Raw genomic sequence first — 22,288 nt, forward strand, 5'->3', positions numbered from 1 at the left:
TCACTTTCCACCCTGAACATAGGCAAAATGCATCATTGAGATCAATATGTTTTGTATAGAGCTACCACAGGTTACTCTATACAACCACAAGTGGCACTGTGGTAACTCTATATAAAACATATTGATGTCAATGGGGCATTTTGCCCATGTTCAGGGTGGAAAATAAAAAAGAAAGATTTGCATAAGACAAGTCAAATTGGTGTTTTTAAAAAGCAGTGATCATGGAGAATAGAGAAAAACATATTAAAAAAATCTTTGTATATTCCCACAAGGTGTTTGGGTGCTCTGAAAATGATAACCAAAATGATTTTTCAGACTTGTGAGGTCTGCTGTTCAGACCCTGAAGGGATTTATTTTCTGTTCATTGCTTTTTGTGAGAGTGTTTCTACTTATCTCAGTAAGGAAAATAAATCAAGAGCCTATGTTGAGTATAAATATTAGGGGTGTGAATCTCTCATGTAAAAGACGATACGATTCGCATCTAGATACATGGGCATGATTCGATACAAGAAAAGATACATGTTTATAAAAAACGATTCAGTACGATTCGATCTGATGCGATTCGATGCAATTCGATGCAGTTCAAGAATGGAAACCATTCTGAAAGATTTTTTATAATTTGCTCAAGGTGCACATTCATTTTATATTATCAATTATCATGGTCATGGTTGTCAATTAGGCAACAAAATGTGTGAATATGATTATCTAAACTGAGGTTTGTTTCATATACTGTATTGAAATGAAAAAAAGAATAGTCTACATTTCAGTCAAGCACAGCAGCCACATACAACATAAAAATACATTTTTATAGACAGATTTTACAGAGTTATATCTGATTGTTTTCATTGAGCTGTAGCCTTGTTGAGGTAAGACAATACCGAAATAAAATAAAACAGTGCTTAAGACACTCTTGGCCTTTTCTCATATAGGCCTAGCCTACCCTACAAGAATAAAATAGGCGTACAAATCCATGAACTCTCTGGGCTTATTTTGTTCCAACAGTAGACCTAATGCAGAAACCTAAAATGCCACAAGTCTGAGTGAATATGAACAAAATCATTGGCTAATAATTTATGCATCGTTTTAGCAGCAAGGGCCAAATTATTATTTAACATTAAGGAAATCCCTTCATCAAAGGTAAGGGTACTCTACAGACTATCGTTGCTGTTTAGGAATGCTATAAGTGCTTAATTTCGCGCTGGATTTCGAAAAACAAAAGCCGACCGAGTGCAAGTTGTCACATGGTTAAGTTGCAATAGATGTATGGGTAATGAGGTAACTTTGGGCAATGAATGTAACCAAAAACGAACTGCATTACCCACAATTCCGTGCCACGTATAGTGGGATGAACGGAAGTGGGATGAACGCGCTGCTTGGAACGTAAATGAGTCTGAGCCTCTGAGCGAGCAGAAAAGGTTGTGCACCGATTCATAACAAGTAAATCGATATAACGACCGGTTCATTTCAGGTTTTTTTCCGATACGGGGCTTCACGTATCGATGTAGCCGTATCTTACACGTTAAAAACGGATACCGATACGTATCGTTTAATCTTTACACCCCTAATAAATATGTCTTCTGAAGGCCTAAACAGAGCCCAGCCAAAAACTCCAATACATTTTTTATCAACTTTGAGGGACAGCTATGACCATGCAGGATCATCCAGACCAAACGTGACGATTTTGCTACATACTATTCCTATTTATGTACCAGAATGCAAAATTTGAGCCTCCTACATGGTTTAGTTCTCACGTTGTGGGCTTGTGAACTTTGACAAAAAAGAGGCCGAACAAAATCGACACCCCCCTCCCTCTGTAAAACTGGCTGTATCTTGGAAAGTATTGATCTTACATAAGAGTAATTTTACAGTGTGTCTCCTAGATAACATAGGTACACCTGGTAATTTTTTTCAGATTTTTTTGAGACCTAAGTGCGTGGGCCCTGGTTGAATTGATGTGGAATGACCCTCTTGAGTTATTTGTACACTATTAGCACTTGTGGTTTAGTGTCTAGTTCCATTTGAAAAGAGCATCTTTGATAAGTATTATTAGGGGTGAGTAACTGTTCTTGTGGTACTACCACCTTACAAGCCCCATACTAAGCCATGCATATTTAGGTCATAATTCATATGCAACAACTTTTTAAATAACTATGAATAAGGGGTAATTAGGAGCTTACAAAGGGGAAATTCTTAATTAAGGGTCTAGTAAGGGTAGAATAAGGTCTTGCAGAATAAGGTATTAATTAGTGACGTATAATGACTAACAAATGGCTAGTATGCTACTAATATACATGTTAGTAAGCAGCTAATTAATGGTGTGTCTATGTGTGTCTTAATATAAAGTGTTACCATAATTAAATATTCAATATTGGCCACTTTCTTATATTTTCTGAAATCCAGATAGAACACAAACCAGTCTTTGATTTGATCAAAGTCTTTGATTTGATCTCAGTAGCATACAGACATCACACAGAACATGCACTTACAGCAGAAAAAGTAATATAAGTATATAAATATAAAAAAAACTCCACTGCACAATAGAGACAGTAGAAAATAAAAAAATACTAAAATACTAAATATACTTAAAAAAAACTAAATCAAATATCCAAATAGTTTACAAAGACTCAAAACGTGCCTGAGGTGTGTAGATTCATAATTTAAAACTCACTGTTGAGAAATAAAATTTGAATGGCAGCTGCTTCTCATAATATCAATCATCATCATCAACCGTTTTTTATTCAGGGAGAAATTGACTGAGTTACAAAACATACAACAACAATAATCAAAATAACAAAACAAGAACAATAAAAGATACAAAAGGCAAATAAAAAATATAATAATAAATAGAAAGAAAAGAAATATTCCACCTTGTGACATTGTAATGGGAATTAAGCATTTTAAGCTATTACTATAATGTTAATTTGTAACGTTCTGTGTAACCTACAGGTATTTAGAACTAGGCCTACTGTCGGCATCTAACAATATGCATGCTGTTTCACCTTGTAGTGGCACTCGACCTTAATACAGCCCTCAGCAGTGCTTAGTTGGAAAAGTGCTTAAGTCAGTGGCAGAATGAGTGCAAGAGTTGCTAACATAAGAAACACCTGATTTTGGAGTAGCTCCTCCCAAACACATAACTGTCTCCATGGCACATAAAAAGTCAAGTCAAGGGCAGAATGTGCGCAGTCAGAAAAGTGCTTAGTTGCACGCTTTTGTTTTACTTACGCACCCGGGGGCATCTTAGAGCGGAGCAAATAATGACAGTTATTAGCCTATTATCTTATTTGGTGAAAATGGGCAATGGGCATGGGCAGGTTTGTTGTCAGCCCTGATTTATATTATTTGGTATAGGCCTAGGCCTACAGTTTGTAGCCTTAGAATTGCCAGCTGAGTTTGCCAAATATTGGCTTGGCCAACAAAAATGGAATTGGCTTTGTTACATCGTAACTTAAAGAACAATTTAATCTTAATGAAACACAAATGAGTGGATCACTTTACACTGAGGTAGTTTAAAGTAAGTTGCCAAACGCACTTTTGGTGCTACAGGAAAATCCCCGACACTCGTGAAACAATGCAAAAACTTCAAATCAACAAGCCTAAAGGGAAACACCAGGGGGGTATTCCATCAACCTCGCTAATAAAGGCGGCGCTTAACAGAAATAGCCTGGCTTGAACTAGCGTAGACTTTCACTTGGGGCTGAAGCCGTTCCATTAACTCAAGTTAGCGGCATCTTGGCCTTGTTTATTTAAGCGAGGTTTAGTTCAGCTTCATCTCTGCTCGTGCACGAGGTAGAAAAGTAGACCAAAACAGTAGATTGACGAAAAGACGATATATGTCGTAAAATTAAGACAATACTAGACGATTCCTGTTCGATAGGCAAGCGCCATCTACAGGATTTTCATCGAAAGTCATCAAATTTAACATTGAGAGAAAAAAATAGATTGCCTACAGAAATTGGAGAATAATGAAAGCATACATTTAAAACAACAATGCTAATGGTTTGAAATCAATTGCGAGTTTGACTTTGGCTTCACTCTTGAACACATAGACTATAGTCTATGCTTGAACAAAACGAGTGAATGAATAAATGGTATAAACTCAAATACAACTTTGGCATATATTCAAAACTATCTATTAGCCTACGTTCTTATATTAAAAGAGTTCACTCTAAATTATTGTCTAGGTTTAGGTGGTCATAAAATAAATGAGTATCAACATAATAGCCTATTGTCTCCCATAAGTCCCAAAGTGTTTGAAATAAAGTTGTTTGAAATGCAATGGCTTTCAATTTAATTTATGCCTAGTATTTAATCTGTGTAGCACACAGTTGATTTTATAATTATGAACAATCGTTGACACATGAAGCAGTTTTAATTATTAGCTGCCTAGGCTACAGAATAATTATCCTTTGGCTTGCACTGGAAAAGCTGTCACTGAACAGCCTACCAAATGTGCATGACCCTTTATCAGCAGTAGACATATGTCTTTCATCCAAGATTATAACTAAAAATGCCATTATCAAGGTTATAAACAATGTAGCCTTAATACTTCGTATGGGAAGCGAACCTGCGAACACGCAAAAATTGAATTCCTTTCCTATGCGTTTGCTGCGTTACACCACCACGAGCGTAAGTGACGATAGTAGCACAATTTCTAGAACCACACGCATGTGAAGTTAAAACATTTTTAATCGTATAATCTTCATACATTCTTTGGAGCTAGTGAATGTGTAAATCCATGCTTGGTGCACTGTCGGAAAAAAACGTTTCTATAGGCCTACTTCTATTTTTAAAGTTGGCTACAGGTGACGAGAGCACAGGTTGAAGAAACCATCTTTTTGGACTCGTTTTCCGACAGATTGGGTTTTTTTGCAACACAGCTTAATTTAGCTGGAAAGTTAACCTGCTACGGAGCAGGTTAGTTCTGTGGCATAAATTCCCATGGTTACCAAGCTGGGATTCACGTTAACCTCATTAATGGAACGGAATTCTCACTAAATTTAGCGAGACTTACTGAAATAAGCCAGGTTTGGCCTTTAGCGAGGTTGATGGAATACCCCCCAGGTCTAGCAACAATTTTGTTTGTTTTGGTCCTAAACTGAAATTTACCATTGTTATCATCCAAAAATAGACAAATAGACCCTGGGTTGTTCTTAGACCGGATTTTCTTTTTCAATACGTGATTTTTGTGACAGCATTGCAAAAACATTCCACCAAAATCCTAATGAAAATGTCTCACCTCAACTGTGATGGCATTCTTCTTTTGTGGTCTGTTCAGGGTAATGGTAGTGATTTTGTCCTGTGTAGATACCAGTAGTGTCTGGTAGGAGGATATTCCATGTACGGGCTGGGCGACTCTTTCAGGTTGTTCTGCTGTCTCCAAAGAAGAAATAAGATCCACATACTGCTGCTTGGCTTCCTCCTAAGAGACAAAGAGTGGCCTTTTCTTTTCTAGGACTTCAAATAAGGTTTGAATAAAACTTAAAGGAGAATTCTGACGATTTTCACATAGATGTCTGTCTCAATGTCACGGAGTACTGTCAGTATGAAAAAAAATGCAAGCAGTCGGTTCTACTTAGCTCGAGTTGCTGCAGCCCACAACTAAAGCTTACAGGCAGCTATAGCACTACACTCTAGGGGCATGTTCATGAGCCCTATCCCTATGTTCATGCCCCACAGAGATCTATGTTTAAAAAAAAAAAAAAAAAAAAAAAAAAAAAACTACTTTAAAGGAACCGTTTGTAAGAAAAATATTTCAATTAATCATAAAATGGCCCTGATATGTCACTAGACATTAAGAAATCATGTTCATTTCAAATACTTATATCACTAACAGTAGTCCGGCCAGGATACTTCCGGTCAGGAAGTTGCAGCCCTCAACTGATGTTGATGTTGTGTTTTATCATGTCATGTTGTGTTTTGGCCTGATGCGCCACCCTCCACCTATCTACTAATCACGAAGTCAGTAGTGTTTCGCCATCAGGGTTGGCAACCTCGAGTCAGGGGGGAGGGGGAGGGGATACATCGCTCTTCAGTATTTTGAAAGTGATTGCAGTACCAGTTTTGGCCACAATCTTACATATGGTTCCTTTAAGCTAAAACTTGACTTAATAAAGAGAGTTTATAAGTGTCGATATTTCTGAAGATGACATAGGTACTAACCTGTGACACAGAACCCAAAGACTTCCAGGCATCCCATTTGGCTTTATTGATGAAATCCAACATGCCAGGTTTAGGTGTATTACAGGGACCTTGAGTAGCCTAATCAAATAAAATAACTTATCAAATCAATAACTTATAATACTGAGTTATACAAATTAAGTATAACTTACCTGGCACACATGACTTATCTGGCCCACATGACTATCATGACTTTTTTGGGTCCATCTACTCTACCACTACCACTCATTCAAGGCTAAAGAAAATCATCTTCTCATTCTTATGAAATAAACTGTAACAGGTAAGTAAATCAACATGATTTTAGGTCAATAAGATGCTTTTAAAGAAGCCCTTTGCAACATTTTAGCAAAAATGACCTTAATTATGCAGATTGAGAGTCGTTCTGATGGTTCTACAGCACTTTTTGGGTCGTTTGGTGGGTGCTTCGTCTCCCCCTAGTGCTTCTCTGCGGAAAAAACGAATATCCAACTTACTGGTCGCGGTCCGAACACATCCGGATGTAACTCAGCGGGAGTATCGAATCGCGCCTTGAAAATGTAGTCAGATTGTAGTTTCTAAGAAGACTGCAAAACGGACTCTGACTTGGCTTTGTTGCTGTTGAAATTGTAAGTAGCCTACCCTTGGGTGAACTTCGTTTTTGTAATTTGATTTGATAGTCTCTTGAACAATGTGTTTGCTCGACCGTTTTGTGAGCCCTGTATGTGTTTAGCTTGGTTTCTTGATGGCTAGCTCGCTAGCTAGTGGGGGTTTAGCGTAGCAGTCACTTGCTACCGAAGCTGCAGGGGGAGCTATGTCGTGAAAAATGTGAGCCCAAATCAGGCGAAAACCCAGAAAAAATCATCTCTTGGTGATTTATTGTAATCTCACAATGGAAAAAAATAGGAAAAATCCAACCTTGAAGGGAAGCAATTTTTTTTTTAAACAGGAAAATCTCATAAAGAAATAAATATTTTTTAACAAAAACACTTTTACACACACAATTTTACACTCACAATTATTGGCACCCCTGCTTGTAATACCTTCTTAGGCCTCCCTTTGCCAATAAAACAGCTTGTAATATTCTCTTACGACACACCATAAAGTTGGAGAATACAAAGCAAGGGATTTAAGACCGTTCGTCTTTACAAAATCTCCCCAGATCGTCCAGATTCCTAGGTCTACACTTCTGCATTCTCCTCTTTGACTCACCCCACTGTTTTACTATTATATGGAGTTTAGATCAGGGGACTGAGATGGCAATGTCTGAAGCTTGATTTTGTGTTCAGCAAACCATATTTGTTTTGATCTGGACATTTGTTTTGGTTCATTGACCTGATGAATGATCTAATCATGACCAACTTCTAGTGTCTTGGCAGAGATTGAAAGATTTCCTTTGAAAATGTTCAGGTTTTTTCTTGGTCTTCATGAAACCATGCACCTTAATTAGGTTCCAAAGGCCTTTGGGAATAAAAACAGCCCCACAATAGCACAGCCCCTCCACCATAATTCTCATTAGGCATGGGGTTCTTTTCAGTATAGCCATTCTGTATGCAAAAAAGGGTTGTGCCGATGGACGATATCATCGTCCATTGTGATGGTTGACAGACATCACGATGGGAAGCAACCATCGTGATGCCACGCCCCCCACATGCCAGGCACTAATTCCTGCTGTAACATAGGCTAAAACATAAAAAACATTTCCCTGGAAATGAAATGGAGCCTACTTTAAAGACTGTCAGGCAAACAATTATCACTTATTAGTCTACTATTGTAAAATAAAATACTTATTAGTCTAGGCCTACCGTCTTATTAAAATAATTCCTGATTGTGATGTGAATGTGTAATTGTCTTTTAGTACATGTCTCGCAGTAGGCCTACATTGAACGCACCAATACTACTAAAGTATCGCAATACCCTGATCTGCTTCCTGTAGCTTATGTGTCTTTTCTCTTCACACCTGCAGCTGTCATGTGATAAGTAGCGAGACAAGGCTACTAGTTTAAGTGAAGCTGTGGCCACACAGCAACAAATAATAGTAGGCTATGTTAAGTTGATTTGCTGACATGCATCTTTCAAGTTTGTGTTGCTAACCTACCTAGGCTATGGAATTTAGTTCATTTAGGCCTACTTTTGGGTTTAAGTATTTGGTCTCTGCATTTATCCCAATCCGTGAATTAGTGAAACACACTCAGCACACAGTGAACACACAGTGAGGTGAAGCACACACTAATCCCGGCGCAGTGAGCTGCCTGCAACAACAGCGGCGCTCGGGGAGCAGTGAGGGGTTAGGTGCCTTGCTCAAGGGCATTTCAGCCATGCTTGCTGGTCGGGGTTCGAACCGGTAACCCTCCGGCGCTAACCAGTAGGCCACGGCTGCCCACAAGTTTAATGACATTTCCGAAATAAGCTATGCATCCTATTGGCAAAATGTTATATCTTGAGAGAGATCCTTCTAGGTAACTATCCCGTTAGCTCACTAGTCATGTCTATCATTCATGTAGTGCTTACCAAAATCATAGAAATGAACATTGCAAGACACTAGCGCTGGGCGATATGGACCAAAACAAACTGATATCCCGACATTTTGGGGCTGATTGGCGATATACGATATATATCGATATTTTAAACAGAGTGTTTCATATTCACTCAACATGACAATTATGACAACACAACCAGCTTTAATTAGAATGATTTAAGACTGCTCTAACACAGGTGTGCAAAAAAGTGTAAACAATAACATAGGCCTACAGTACCAATACCAATAGGCATAGTAGGCTACAGCTGCTCTTATAAAGCTGTGCAAATAACAAAAGACCAATAAGTCATCCCTGACTGACAACACAGGCCTACATTGTACTGCACAACGCAATATTTTGGGCACAAAAATATTGCAGTGGCCTACTGCAGAAAAAAACCTGCAGTTTTGTCACACAATGCAGTTTTTTACCGTAAGGGTTTGATACCTACATGACAAGCAAATGTAGCCTATGATGGCCTAGACATGTGTAACTTGCTATCGATAACAATTAAATCGTTTTAAACAATTAGGCTACTTAAACAACGTAACTGAGTCACTCACCAAGAGTGTGATAGACACTACCGTCATTTTGTATGCGTTCATTACCATTACCTTTGCATGTTCCGGTTCGTAAGAAAAAATCCCTATGCATGATTGAATGGGGTTTTGGGAATCATAAAAAATTATGCCCGACTGCTCGCGAGTCCTCGCGTGCATACCCAGCTAACACATGACGTTGCAGCAACTTCGCCATAAAGTTGTCATTTGGTCACCGCGACATTACCTTCTGGCTACGTTGTTGCAACGTCACAGATACTTTGCAAGACAATGTTGTCACTTGGTACCATTAGTAACATTGCAGCGACGTCGTGACCTGGTCAGCTGATGATGTTGCAATTTGGTACCGTTAAGAACGGTGCCACAACATTGTGATTAGGTCAGCTTGTGACATTGCCATTTGGTGCTATGGGAAACGTTTCGCGGCGTCTGCCTATGGCGTTGCCATGTAGTATTGTGAGTGATGTTGCCACAACATCATGATCAGGTCAGCTGATGATGTTGCTATTTAGTATCAGGAAATGTCCCCGCGACGTCAGCCGATGACGTTGCCATGTAGTATTGTGAGTGATGTAGCCACAACATTGCGAACTGGTCAGCTGATGATGTTGCCATTTGCTACCATGAAGAATGGTGCCACAACATCGTGATCAGGTCAGCATTTTACCTATTGGTCGGGGATCGAACCAGCAACCCTTCGGTTTCAAGTCCTGACCAGTAAGCCATGACTGCCCCAAATTAGTTAGAAATATCCACCATAATGTATTCAGATGTATATGGGGAAATGTATTGGTAATATTTGTAAAGATATATGTACATATATATTGTAACATATATGCACAATATATGTATATATGAGACCATGCACATACAATGTATGCACAATACATATGTGGTGATATATACTGTATATGTACATTACATGTAACATCTAAAATATATGAGTACTTACAGTTTTTCTCAGTTGCTAAAACACTAAAATCCATTGGCTGAAGAAAGTTCTCAGTTGCTTGAACTCATTAAGCTAATTATTCAGTCTGTTGTCAATACCTTAAACCATTTCACATGGTAAAACACAATTTTTTGAAAAACTTTAAACACTCATACTCAAAACACATTCTGCACTAATGTTCATGTACTGTATCCATACTGGTAAACACAAGTGGCAAAAATGAAATAGAAATAGACATACACATGTCATCGATTAAACACAACCACTCAAAATTGATTTCACTTGTTTCAAATGATGTGACAAAACCAATATACGCCAGTTCAGAAAGCAAACAGGTTGTTGAAGGTGGGAATGAAAATGGATAGAAGAAACTATGTAAGAGGACGAGTGCATATGCAAGGTGGGGGATGAGGAGGAAGGGGAAGGTGTCTCTTATTTCATGTTGAGGTTTGCTTAAAAGTCCAGCTGACAATTCCATTGTGTATCTTGTTGGAGGACATCAAACCTGAATGGTTGAAAATCAGCTACACACATAAGGTAAGTTCATACATAGACTGTATGCAATTAATAGCAAAATGGATAACCATGAAGATGGGATCTGATGTTACATAGGTTGTCTCTCTCCCACAGTAACAGTAATATCACCCGGATCAAAGCATTTGCTGTGCCTACAGGTATTAATTGGCCTATGTACAAGTGCTGTAAGAAGGGTAGTTGTCATGTAAGGCACATACTATAATTTTATTATTGTTGCGGTTACGGATTGGCAAGTTACGTTGCGGTTACATAATGAAACCTTTCACTTGCGACGTTGCCGCAATGTTGCCTGCAGTTGTTGTTAAGGACTGGCGACGTCTGTAACTTACGTTACGGTTACAAAATGGCACCTTTCAATTCCACGTTGCTACAACAATGTTGCAGATCCGGATTGGCAACGTTGGAGAGTTACGTTGCGGTTACGAATTGTCCTCTTTCACTTTGCATGTTGTGGCAACGTTGCTAAACAGGACTGGTGGCGTCGGTAACTTACGTTACGGTTACGGAACGGCAACTTTCAACTCCACATTGCTGCAACGTCACCTGATGTTGTGGTTACGGAGTGGCGAGGTTGGGGAGTTACGTTGCAGTTACGAATTGTCACCTTTCACTTTGCATGTTGTGGCAACGTTGCTGAACAGGACTGGTGGCGTCGGTAACTTACGTTACGGTTACAAAACGGCACCTTTCAATTCCACGTTGCTGCAACGTAACTTAATGTTGCAGTTACGGATTGGCAACGTTGGATACGACGTTGTGGCAATGTATTTTGGGTCATTCAGTTACATTGCAGCAACGTACTCGCAACGTAACTGTGCTAGCTGGGTATCCTCTTAATAAAATCAGCGTGTAGGTTATCTCCCTTAGGACTTTAGATGTGCTTTATCGCTAAACGCAAGCACCCATAAGTGTATTTAAATTAGCTAGGCTATGTACCAAAAATTACATTTACCGTGAGTCGAAGAGCTGTAAAAAGTGTTGTAACTTAAATCTGCATGTACAAAACCGCGTGGAGCTCCAGTGGAGTTTTGATTTCACAACGAGAATTCTCGGTCTAGCCGTTGATGTGCCAATGGAACTACCCAGATAGCAATTTCCTTTGGGCCGGATCCGCATAAAAGCCTTTAGATCCGCCTGTAGCGGACATACGGTATCTGACTGTGGGCCAGATCTGCTCCTGATAGAGGTTTCAGCTCTGCTAGTAATGCTGTTTTATCACCGGTTAACAGATTTGTCCCAGGTCCGATTTCCGCAACTCAACTGGAAGTCAGGAAATGCGTTTAAAATACAAAACACTGATTTGTGTGAAACCTGTGATACGGATATGAGCCGAAGGACCATTTTTTTCACAGCAGACCCAGGTGGTAATGATATTAATTAAGGTGCTGATTCTGCTAAATTGACTGTCCTTTCCTTACTTCATTGTCAACTGGCTGCTAAAGAAAAAAAAGGTATTTTGGAATGGCACAAATTTAGAAACCATGGGGGTGCACTATGTTCCCATGGCCACTTCATTTCTACAGTAAGGCTGGAAAAGAAGATATAGTTGGCTCAATATTGATCATATGCTCGTTTCATTATTTTTATTATTACCTAGCAGTGGTAAAATTAGTGTTGTTTGTGTCAGATCAAACAGTGCTATGAGACAACCCCATATTCGTGCCACGCATGCAGATGTCCAAGCAGTAACGTTAATCAAGGATCTTTGGTTTGCTCACATTTTTTGACATGATTTGCCAGCCTGGGGTTGGACTAGGACACAGCCCAACTTTTCAAGGTAGGCTATCTGCTTTTTATCTCTGTTGGTTTATTCAGAGACAACAACAAGCAGCCGAGCGATTGATAACTTTAGGCTACAGTAAGTTTATACTATTATTTTCCAGCAATATAGGCTACTAGCTTAGCTTGAGCAAAACAGCCATCACAATAACTAGCCTATTTTGAAAAAAAAAAAAAAAAAACAGTGATAACGCTAACAGGATCACTGATGATAAAAAAAAACAAGTGTAATTGTGACTTAGCCTATTTTCAAAAAGGAATAAATGGCTAACTGTTAATGTTTATTTTGTGTTGTTTCAGATTGACCATGGAGATGACTGAGACAGCCTGAATATTGATGGGAACACGATGGAATTAACACGACTTAAACTTTGTCTGGGATTGCACTTCTACAGCCAGGTTGTTGAATAAAAAAAATAATAAGACACTTATGTGTAAAGTTGTGTTTGTAGCCTAGCTTATGTTTATTAGTTGAGCTGTTGGGAAAACGTTACGAACTTTAGCCTGGGTGAACCTATAACGAACCTGTTAGCAAATGTGTAGCAAACGGATTTTTCAGGATAATTAATTACCAATCACATTTCACATGTCAAATAAAGCCAGCTGATATCTGATAAACGGGTCTGTACCACACACAATAAGCGGACCCGTATTGCATATGATAAGCAGATCTGGAACACGTCAGTAACACAGACTATCATACGGAACTGGGCCAGTCTTAGCCCTTATTGGAACCAGATCCGTCAAACGGATCCAGACCAGTTTTGGACCGATGTGCGTTTGGACGCCGGATCAAGTCCATTATGCAGATCCGTGCCGGACGTTGTGGTAGTTGTGGCCCAGTTCCATCCCAGTGTATGTTTGCTATCTGGGTAGGCATCAGCACCAACCTCTGATCACGGTAAACAAAATATGACTCTGGCTTTGATAAAATGGCCCATTATTTGACATAATACTGGTATTACGATATTGTCTCAACTACATATCGTTTTCAAAAATATATCGGTCGCAGTCGTAATACCGATATATCGCCCAGCCAAGGTACATAGACACTTATCTCTTCTGATGCCAGAAAGATTTTCTTTGACTTGTTAGTTTTTTTAACTTAATTTTATCTAATGACATAGAAAAAATAATGAATTGCATCCATATATCCTTGGTCAATGCGAGACTATTTACCTTATCGGCCAGGCACATCAGCAGAAATATATCGGCCGATGCGATAATTAAGTTATGAAGCTTTTATCTGCAGATACCCATGTCGGGCCGATATCATCGTGCATCCCTACTATCTTCGTGCTAAGCTAAGCGAACATACAAACAAACAAATCATATTGATTATTATAACAATATAACAAGTACCGGACATTTGACCAGCAGTCTCTCCGCCAAAACGCTCTGATCAATCTGCCCCCCCACCCAAGAAAAAAACTTTTCGGATGTAGCTGCTAGACGATTTACACAAGTCACCCAAGATGACATGAAAAAAGCCAGTGTCGCCAAAAAGCACGCTGTTGGCATCCCTGATAAGAACTTCCATTGGTGGGTGTAGGCAAACCTCACCTGTTTGAAGAGTGCATATATTTTCAGTTTAACTTCATTGCCAGGATCATTTTTCAGACTGGACAGCTTCTTCTTAGCATTATTGAAGTCTTCCATTGAAACACCCATGGCTGATCCGGTTACATGCAGTTGAACACTGTGGCAGCCAAACACTTTTGCAGCGCTGATGCAATAAATGAAAGTGTAAATTTATCAAATAAAATACATCAAATAGAGTGAAATGCACACAATTACAGTTAAATTCACAACTATATGAAAACGATTTGATACACCAATACAAAATATTTTAATATATCTGGCGTTACGATACGTCATGATACATGGGTCACGATTCAATCTATTGCAATACTGTGCATAAGGCGATATATTGGGATTTCTTTAAGTATAATTTTAGAAAAACAAATATTTTAAAAAAGACATTTAAATAGATAACACATTATGTGCAATCTGAAAAAAAGAAGAGATCTGTCTGTCAATAATAATAAAAAATGCTTGCACTATTTCTATTGTGTAACGAGGCTCCATTGTTTGCGCCATGTACAGATGCACCGTTATGGAATTTTAGGGCCGATAACGATAACCGATATTTATTGGTTTGTTGTGGCCGATACCGATACGATAACCGATAATATTACTCTTGAAAAAAAATGTGAAAAGTGATTTTGGGAAAGCATTTAATAAGCATAATTTTATTGCAGTAATTTTACCTACCACCAAATCATGGACAGAACTAGAATAGTCCTCAATAATACAGCAGTCAACAACATAACAGTAGCCTAGCCCTACAGTATGTGTGGCTCCTTTAAGTGAACCTGACGTCAGTGAATTGCGAGTGAGTGGCTAGAGAGTTTGAATCGTTTTCATTTAGGACTAAATGCTCATAAACGGCTCAGCTTGGAATAAGCTACAGTATAGCGACCAAATCAGAGTTTGTGAGGGAAACTTAGGTTTAGTTTCAACTGCAGGTAACTGAATAAAGCTGCAACTCCTCAGACTGTATCTTATGTCTACTCTGTTGCGCACAACCTGCTGCAGCAGAAATGAAAGGCGTTAGCCACGAAGGTTTTAATAACTTATTATGATGACCTGTCTGGAACTGAAGCACGAATGCTTAGCATATTTCTAGGTAATAATACAAAACCCAAGCTAAAGTAATGCAAATATAATACTAAAACACAACTTAGAACTAGGCCTACTGATGTACTTGTCCCACTAACGAGTTTGTTTATTTGTTTCCCCGACCAGCACGGTAAAGTACAAACACACCAGCACAAGACGGCTCTAGATAGGGCTGAGCTCCGCTCTGTTAAGGTTAAATGGTGGATCATTCACGAGATTTTGAGATGCACAGATTCCCAAATGATCGCATATCCACAGATCTTGTTAAGAGTGGTGAAATACATTCACACCACTAACATTATATTGAGGAAAAAGTATAGCCAACCAAGCTCAAGTAGCTCAGTGTAGCAGGACGGACCTTACGTAGGCCTAAATTAGGACTTTAAAAAATATCTGCGCAAATCTTGGCCAGAATTCTGTTAATCGGACCGATAATAATATTTTCATTTTTTCACTTATCGGCTAATAATATATCGGCCGCCGATATATCGTGCATCCCTAATACTAAACTGTCCTAATGTGGGACACTGCCTAATGTGGGACTCCTAAGCTCCAGTGGGTGTGGCTCTTTACCATTTGAAAGGGCTATTTCTCCTGATTATAATGGTGGGTAAATTATATCTCTGTCATGTAGCATAATCACACAATAAGCCTTTTTGTGCCATAAGGCCATCGAGTATGAAAAAATTGAATGTTCGGCGCGGTCTGCAAAGGGTTAAAATAATTAAAAATGTTTAAAAATGATCAACTTTTTCATTTGGCATATTTTTTCAAGTCTTAAGATAAATATTAAAGTAAGCTAGACCTTTCAGAAATGTCATTAGTATTTAAACCAAATTGTTCCACAAAAACACATTTTCCCTGTCATACGGTAAAACAAAGTTTGGAAGCCATTTTGAAACTGAATATTAATTACTTGCAGTTGCAGTTGCTAGGTTACAGGGGCGCTGGCGAGACACGCTGCTCCGTCTGGCATCATGTTTTTGTTTGTTTTTATGTAATGTTCGTAATTTTATGTAATGTCATGTTTATTTTTTGTATCGGTTTGTCTAGTTAAATGTTTTCACTATTTATTTACGTTATTTTTGATAGTTTTCGTGTTATTCTTAGTCCTTTTTACTGCTTCTAAGTCAGCTGATGTCGTTGACGTTTGTCCGTTGGGAGCTTGCTATGGCTAGCTTTTGCTTTACCTGGGCATCGGACACACTGATCTATAAAGAACACAAACTGTTCTTTATAGATCAGTGATCGGACATCCTTCCATCCATCCGTGAGCGGTGCTGCACTTCACTGTCTGGTCGAGGGGATCTCTCGGGACAGCTGGACCTAGGCTACTCTGCGAAAGATCTGCCGTGGCCGCCGAGCTGTTGCTGACCTGCGAGCTGCCATGCCAACTGTAGACTAGAGTTAACGGTGAAGGGCTGCAATCTCACGGAGCAACAAACGGTCGCTGTTAAAAGTCCACCGAATTGCGGATCTACACGATCGCCCAGTAGGCCTACTTTAGACTGTGCTTCCAGTGATCTCCAGACTGCAGTCTACAAGGCCTAACGTTAACGTTATCTCCAGACTGCCAATGAATTCACCAGGTTGGTCAGTTGCTAAAGAACTTTGTTGGCATTGCATCGGTTGTGAAGACACAGCTCTGTGCCCAAAAAACACAAAAAATACAAAACATATTGATCTCAATGGTGCATTTTGCCCATGTTCAGGGTGGAAAGTGAAAAAGAAAGATTTGCATAAGACAAGTCAAATTGGTGTTTTTAAAAAGAAAGGATCATGGAGAATAAAGAAAAAAATATAAAAAAATCTTTGCATATTCCCACAAGGTGTTTGGGTGCTCTGAAAATGAGAACCAAAATGATTTTTCAGACCCTGAAGGAATTTATTTTCTGTTCATTGTTTTTAGTGAGAGTGTTTCTACTTATCTCAGTGAGGAAAATAAATCAAGAGCCTATGTTGAGTATATGTTTTCTGAAGGCCTAAACAGAGCCCAGCCAAAAACTCCAATAAAATTTGTATCAACTTTGAGGGACAGCTAAGACCATGCAGGATTATCCAGACCAAACGTGACCATTTTGCTACATACTATTACTATCTATGTACCAGCATGCAAAATTTGAGCCTCCTACATGGTTTAGTTCTTGCGCTGTGGGCTTGTGAACTTTGACAAAAAAAAGAGGCCGAACAAAATCGACACCCCCCTCCCCCTGTAAAATTGGCTGTATCTTGGAGTATGGATCTTACATAAGAGTAATTTTACAGTGTGTCTCCTGGGTAACATAGGTACACCTGGTAATTTTTTCAGAATGATTCAGAGACCTAAGTGCGTGGGCCCTGGTTGAATTGACGTGGAATGACCCCTTGTGTTTCTTTAAAACTATTCTTAATCGGCCTACATCAATTTATTACATAAAAATGCAATGAAACATTGAAATTCTACTATGTTATACGGTAAAGCAAAATATGTCATACGGTAAAAGATTGAATTAAAAAAAAAAGAAAATAAATACTTTATTAGTTTACATGGTAAATGAAAATAATGGAGGAGAGCTAGTATGATATATAGTTAACTTCAAGGCATTTTTGGTTCATTTCTAGCAAAAAAATAGAACAAATGTTAATAGATGATATGCTGTTGTTGTTAAAATACAAAATATCTAGTATTTATGGTGGAAGTGTTTATAATTTGCAACTAGTTATAGAACAGATCAAGTATTGCATTTTTGGTTGTATTTGACCCCGTCATGAATATCAAATTTAATTTATTTCTAAAAATAACTTCGTTTTACCGTATGACATTTTCAAGGACTGTATACAATGAAACACATTAAAGTGCCATATTGTTATTTTTTATAAAGGGCACTTATAAAATCAAAAAATATACAGATTTACACAAAAAATGCCATATTTAACTTGTCTTTTCATTTTTATTTTTTTACTGTTTTGAAATTCTAAAACGTCACTGACCCAGTTATGAACACAAATAAAGGGAACATATTCGTACAAACTCAGATTTCTTCACTGAAAAGTAGCAGCCTATCCTATAGGCTCAATGCAAAGTTATGTGTGGTTAATGTTTCACACGGTCAGGGTATCGGATGTCACTTCTACAAGTAGCCTACCCCAGGCATATATTTGAACCTTTTTGAGCTCTTTAGTTACTTATCGGAACATCACCTATTACCGACTATCCCGTATTTCCGACCTCTTACGTATATGTCACTTAACCCTTTGCAGACCGCACGCTCTAATTTGATTGGTTAAGGGATTTGTGGCGCAAATTTCTTTTACTACGTGAAGGAAAAATCAAGAGTTGACGTCTCCCTCCACTAGAGGAAAAACAGCAGGAAGCACTATGCATGGTTCATCTTGACGTCGTCTAAAGGAGAAACTACTGGATCATCTGAGGTAAAAACAAGTCTTTTTATGTTATTACTACTTGTTATCCACGTTATTACACCTTGTATGCATGGCCGTAACATAATGCGCGTGTGTGTTGACTGCTGTTTTCATGAATGCATGACTGAAGATTTGTTATAAATGTGTCTTAGTATTGTTTAGCTTTTAGGCTGTAAGGTTGGCTGCTACGATTATGAGGTTTTTGGGTGGCTAACTATGATGGGAGCTCATACACCCAAGCCTACTCATCGACACATTATTTTCTAAGGGGGTGTTTTGTCTTTACGCATATAGCCTATTCACGGTGTGTATGTGTATGCATATGCTGTTATGCTAGATGTTTTCTGTCATATCTCCTGACTCATGTTCATGAATCAATGTTTGCTTGTAAGCTGGTATGCTATAAGCCAAGGCAATTAACACTTAGTGAGCTCGGAGACTAATGTTCCCTCTCCAAGCAATATTGGAGTCCTCCAGTGACAATAATACTTTTAGTGAAAAAAGTCATGGTTGGTGGTGATTAAGATTATGTGGAAGTAATGTAAAATAAAACTAAACAACCTATTCCCTATCAGACCTGTGATTTTTTTGTTATTTTAGATGGAGGGAGAGAAGTATGTGCAACTGAGGTGAAAGCAGCCGACTGCTGATGGCAAACATGACCCCAAAGACCACGATGGCACGATGGCATGGACATGGGACATGGATGGGTAGCTTCTGGATGAAGAGGAAGACAATGATGTGCTAGAGGAGCAGAGTAATGCCTCAGCTGGGTAAGCATGTTTGTGTGTGTGTGTGTGTGTGTGTGTGCCCAACTGGTTGTGATAAGAGTGTTGCTTATAACAATAATGACAGGGATTATAGTGATAATAGTTTGGTTAGATTTGTAATTCAATTTCTAATTTTCTTATCTGACAATTTCTTTATTTTGAGCTTGGTCAAGTCCCATGTCAGGTAGAAATGTCAGGTAGAAAGCATACAATTTGCCTATCCTTCTAACACATGCAACTCCAGTAGCATTTACACCTCATAGTCTGCTAGGCTTAGATGGACAGACACACACACCACAGCTGTGACAACACACACACCACAGATCTGGTGTGAATGTGGCGTTAGTGTATCACCTTATGTGTATGGCAAATGATTTCGATAATTATATTGAATTGTATGCTGTATGGTTGTTAAATGTATTGCATTTCTTCTAATGTTTTAATTGTATATATGTGTGAATGTTAATATGAATTGATGCTTTGTTCACCATGTTAAAGTGTTTTGTTGATCTTTGTTATACTGTTGTCTTGTCATTCTTGTAGTTCTAATAGTTACTGCCTGTTTGTAAACATATGTTTATGTTATTTACCTGAAGTTGTTCCTGGTTATTTAATAAAATTGTTAAAGACTTATCTAAATAAAATGATTTATTTACTCTTTTGTAAACCTAACACATGTGCCAGTGCCTCTTATTCTTGTTTTCATAGTAGAATAAAGCACACGGAGAAGCAGTTACCATCTGCCTAGTCTTTATTTCAGCCTTTATCTTTCCTCCCCACAATTGATGTAGCCTCTTCAGAGTACAGCAAGACATCCTATATTTAGCTATGCATCTTGTTTTGATGGTAAAACATCTTATATTTGTTACATGACCATTATATCTGTGTATTTTTTGGTCAGATGTCAAACCAGGAAAGGAAAACCTCCTACTCTTTAGAAATTATACTTGTTACTGCAACTTGCAGTTATGAGTAAATGAATCATAACTTCTGAACCAAAGGTGATAAATTGATTCTGTTTTTTTCACTGAGGAGAACACAACACTGTCTATCTTTTACACACTATATCTACAATAGACATTAGGTGAAAAGTAAGATTCATCTTAGTGCTGGGCGGTATAACCAAAACTGTATATCACGGTATTTTTCAAAATTCTTACGGTTTCACGGTATATGACGGTATTTTTTTTTTCATGCATAATCAGATGTTCACAGCATTTTCTACAGGTTGAGAGAGGAATTGCTGCAGTACATTGACTAAGGATGGTCTATTTTACTGTCATGATGTAGAATAACTCCACACTAGTGGTAATGCAGTTTTGCATGGCCCCAGAAAATGATGCTGTTTACAAAGAGACACTCATAGATAAGATACTTTATTGATCCCCAGGGGAAATTCAAGAAGATCATGATTCTACTCATGACTCTAATGAAGAATCTAATCAGAATGCAAAGACAATTGCAGTCAAAATACAGAACTTTTACTGTGCAAATTTCACAAACATCTTATATAACCAATAAAACGTATAAAACCAATACAAAAAGTAGTGCAACTTGCAATAATTATACTTTTTTGAAAATTATACAATTTAAAATAAAACCTCTCTGCTAATATGCTTACTCTGTCAAATAGGCCTATTAGAAACATGCCTTATTGTTATTGTGTGGTTTGCATGACGTTAGTGGTAGGCTAACGTTAACTTCATGTAGATGTCGATGTCTTGTTAGCCTGCCATGAGTTTCGGTTCGGTTCGCTAGGCAAAACATTAACAAAAAAGTTCGTTTTGGTGCACTGATGACAGTCAGGATCATTTCTAACTAGCCAGCTAGAATTGCTCAGTTCATGTCTATAACATGCTTTACTTGCTACCTGGATAATTTCAACGAATATTCTTAAGGTGAGATGAATGATAAGATCATTAAACTTCACTGTGTTCGGTGGGTTGCTAACTAACGACATCACCTACTAGCCAGCTAGTTACAGCTAATGAACAATCTCAATAGAATTTTTGTGACGGTAAATCCCTTTCAATGCAGTATCCCTTAACGTTTTTTCCTTAACTAAAGAAACAATTTAAGGTATTCTGTGCAACACCCTTAAATAAACCCCTTACCTAAGGATAAATTAAACCTTAAGGGTCATACTTCAGGGGAAAAACTTAAGGTGTTTTGTGTTTACCCTCACTATGCCTGCCTCGCAGTCGCACCATGCGTGCGTGTGAAAAAAGTCCCGTCTGAAACACTGTCGTGCGGCGCAGCGTTCCAAACGTTGTGTAATCAAATACACCGGTATGGCGGTATATTAAAAATTCTTATCATAACGAAAATATACACCGGTTTACGGTGTGAACCGGTATACCGCCCACCACTAATTAATCTTGACAAATTGATATTTCTGTGGTTATTTTGAGTTTGTGTTTGAATTTTGTGAATTGAATTTTGAAGGTATTGTTTAAAAACAATATGTGTTACACTCAAACGTATTAACTATGATATGTACCATTTTAAAGGGCTAGTTCTCCTGATTACAATGGTGGGTATATCTTATCTCTGCCATGTAGCATGGCCACACAATAAGCCTTTTTGTCTCACAAGGGCATCAAGCAGTGTTTCCCATGTATTGACTAATCTGTGGCGGGGCGTCATGAAATCAAAATCGACCGCCACAGATTAATATTCTATGTTTAATTTCATTTAAATTAAATATAAGATCAAATCCTTGCGTTGCCATTGAGCTGCACTTTTTACGCACGCAGCCTTTCCTTACCCCACCCCGCTCTCTCTAGTAGCCTGCTGCCCCCAGGCTGCCCCTCCTCTGCATGTGCATTTAACAAAATATTCACAATTGTTGAAGGATTGTTGTTGCCACATAGAAGCATTGTATAGAAGACGTCTGGCTAAATTGCTATTAAATCTGCTTAGCATCGTGAC

The 22,288-nt window shown here is 38.4% G+C and overlaps 1 protein-coding gene and 1 long non-coding RNA gene across 3 annotated transcripts in view; one reads left to right on the forward strand and one right to left on the reverse strand.

The window, feature by feature from the left end:
- The window catches only part of eci2 (enoyl-CoA delta isomerase 2), a 52,727-nt gene that overhangs the window by 24,776 nt on the left and 5,663 nt on the right, over window positions 1-22,288 (reverse strand). The window contains exons 2-4 of one of the 2 annotated variants that reach the window (XM_048266015.1): window positions 14,067-14,229; window positions 6,163-6,261; window positions 5,240-5,422 (exon numbers count right to left, since the gene is read on the reverse strand). In XM_048266015.1, coding sequence (XP_048121972.1) covers window positions 5,240-5,422; window positions 6,163-6,261; window positions 14,067-14,229 — 445 coding nt within the window. The remainder of the gene's footprint in view (window positions 1-5,239; window positions 5,423-6,162; window positions 6,262-14,066; window positions 14,230-22,288) is intronic. The other variant, XM_048266016.1, reaches the window with a different exon arrangement.
- On the forward strand, window positions 12,457-12,911 carry LOC125309239. The gene is made up of 2 exons (XR_007196091.1): window positions 12,457-12,501; window positions 12,804-12,911. It is a non-coding gene; the product is annotated as an uncharacterized LOC125309239 (long non-coding RNA).

This window comes from Alosa alosa, chromosome 16, assembly GCF_017589495.1.
Source record: "Alosa alosa isolate M-15738 ecotype Scorff River chromosome 16, AALO_Geno_1.1, whole genome shotgun sequence".
Classification (NCBI taxonomy): domain Eukaryota; kingdom Metazoa; phylum Chordata; class Actinopteri; order Clupeiformes; family Clupeidae; genus Alosa; species Alosa alosa.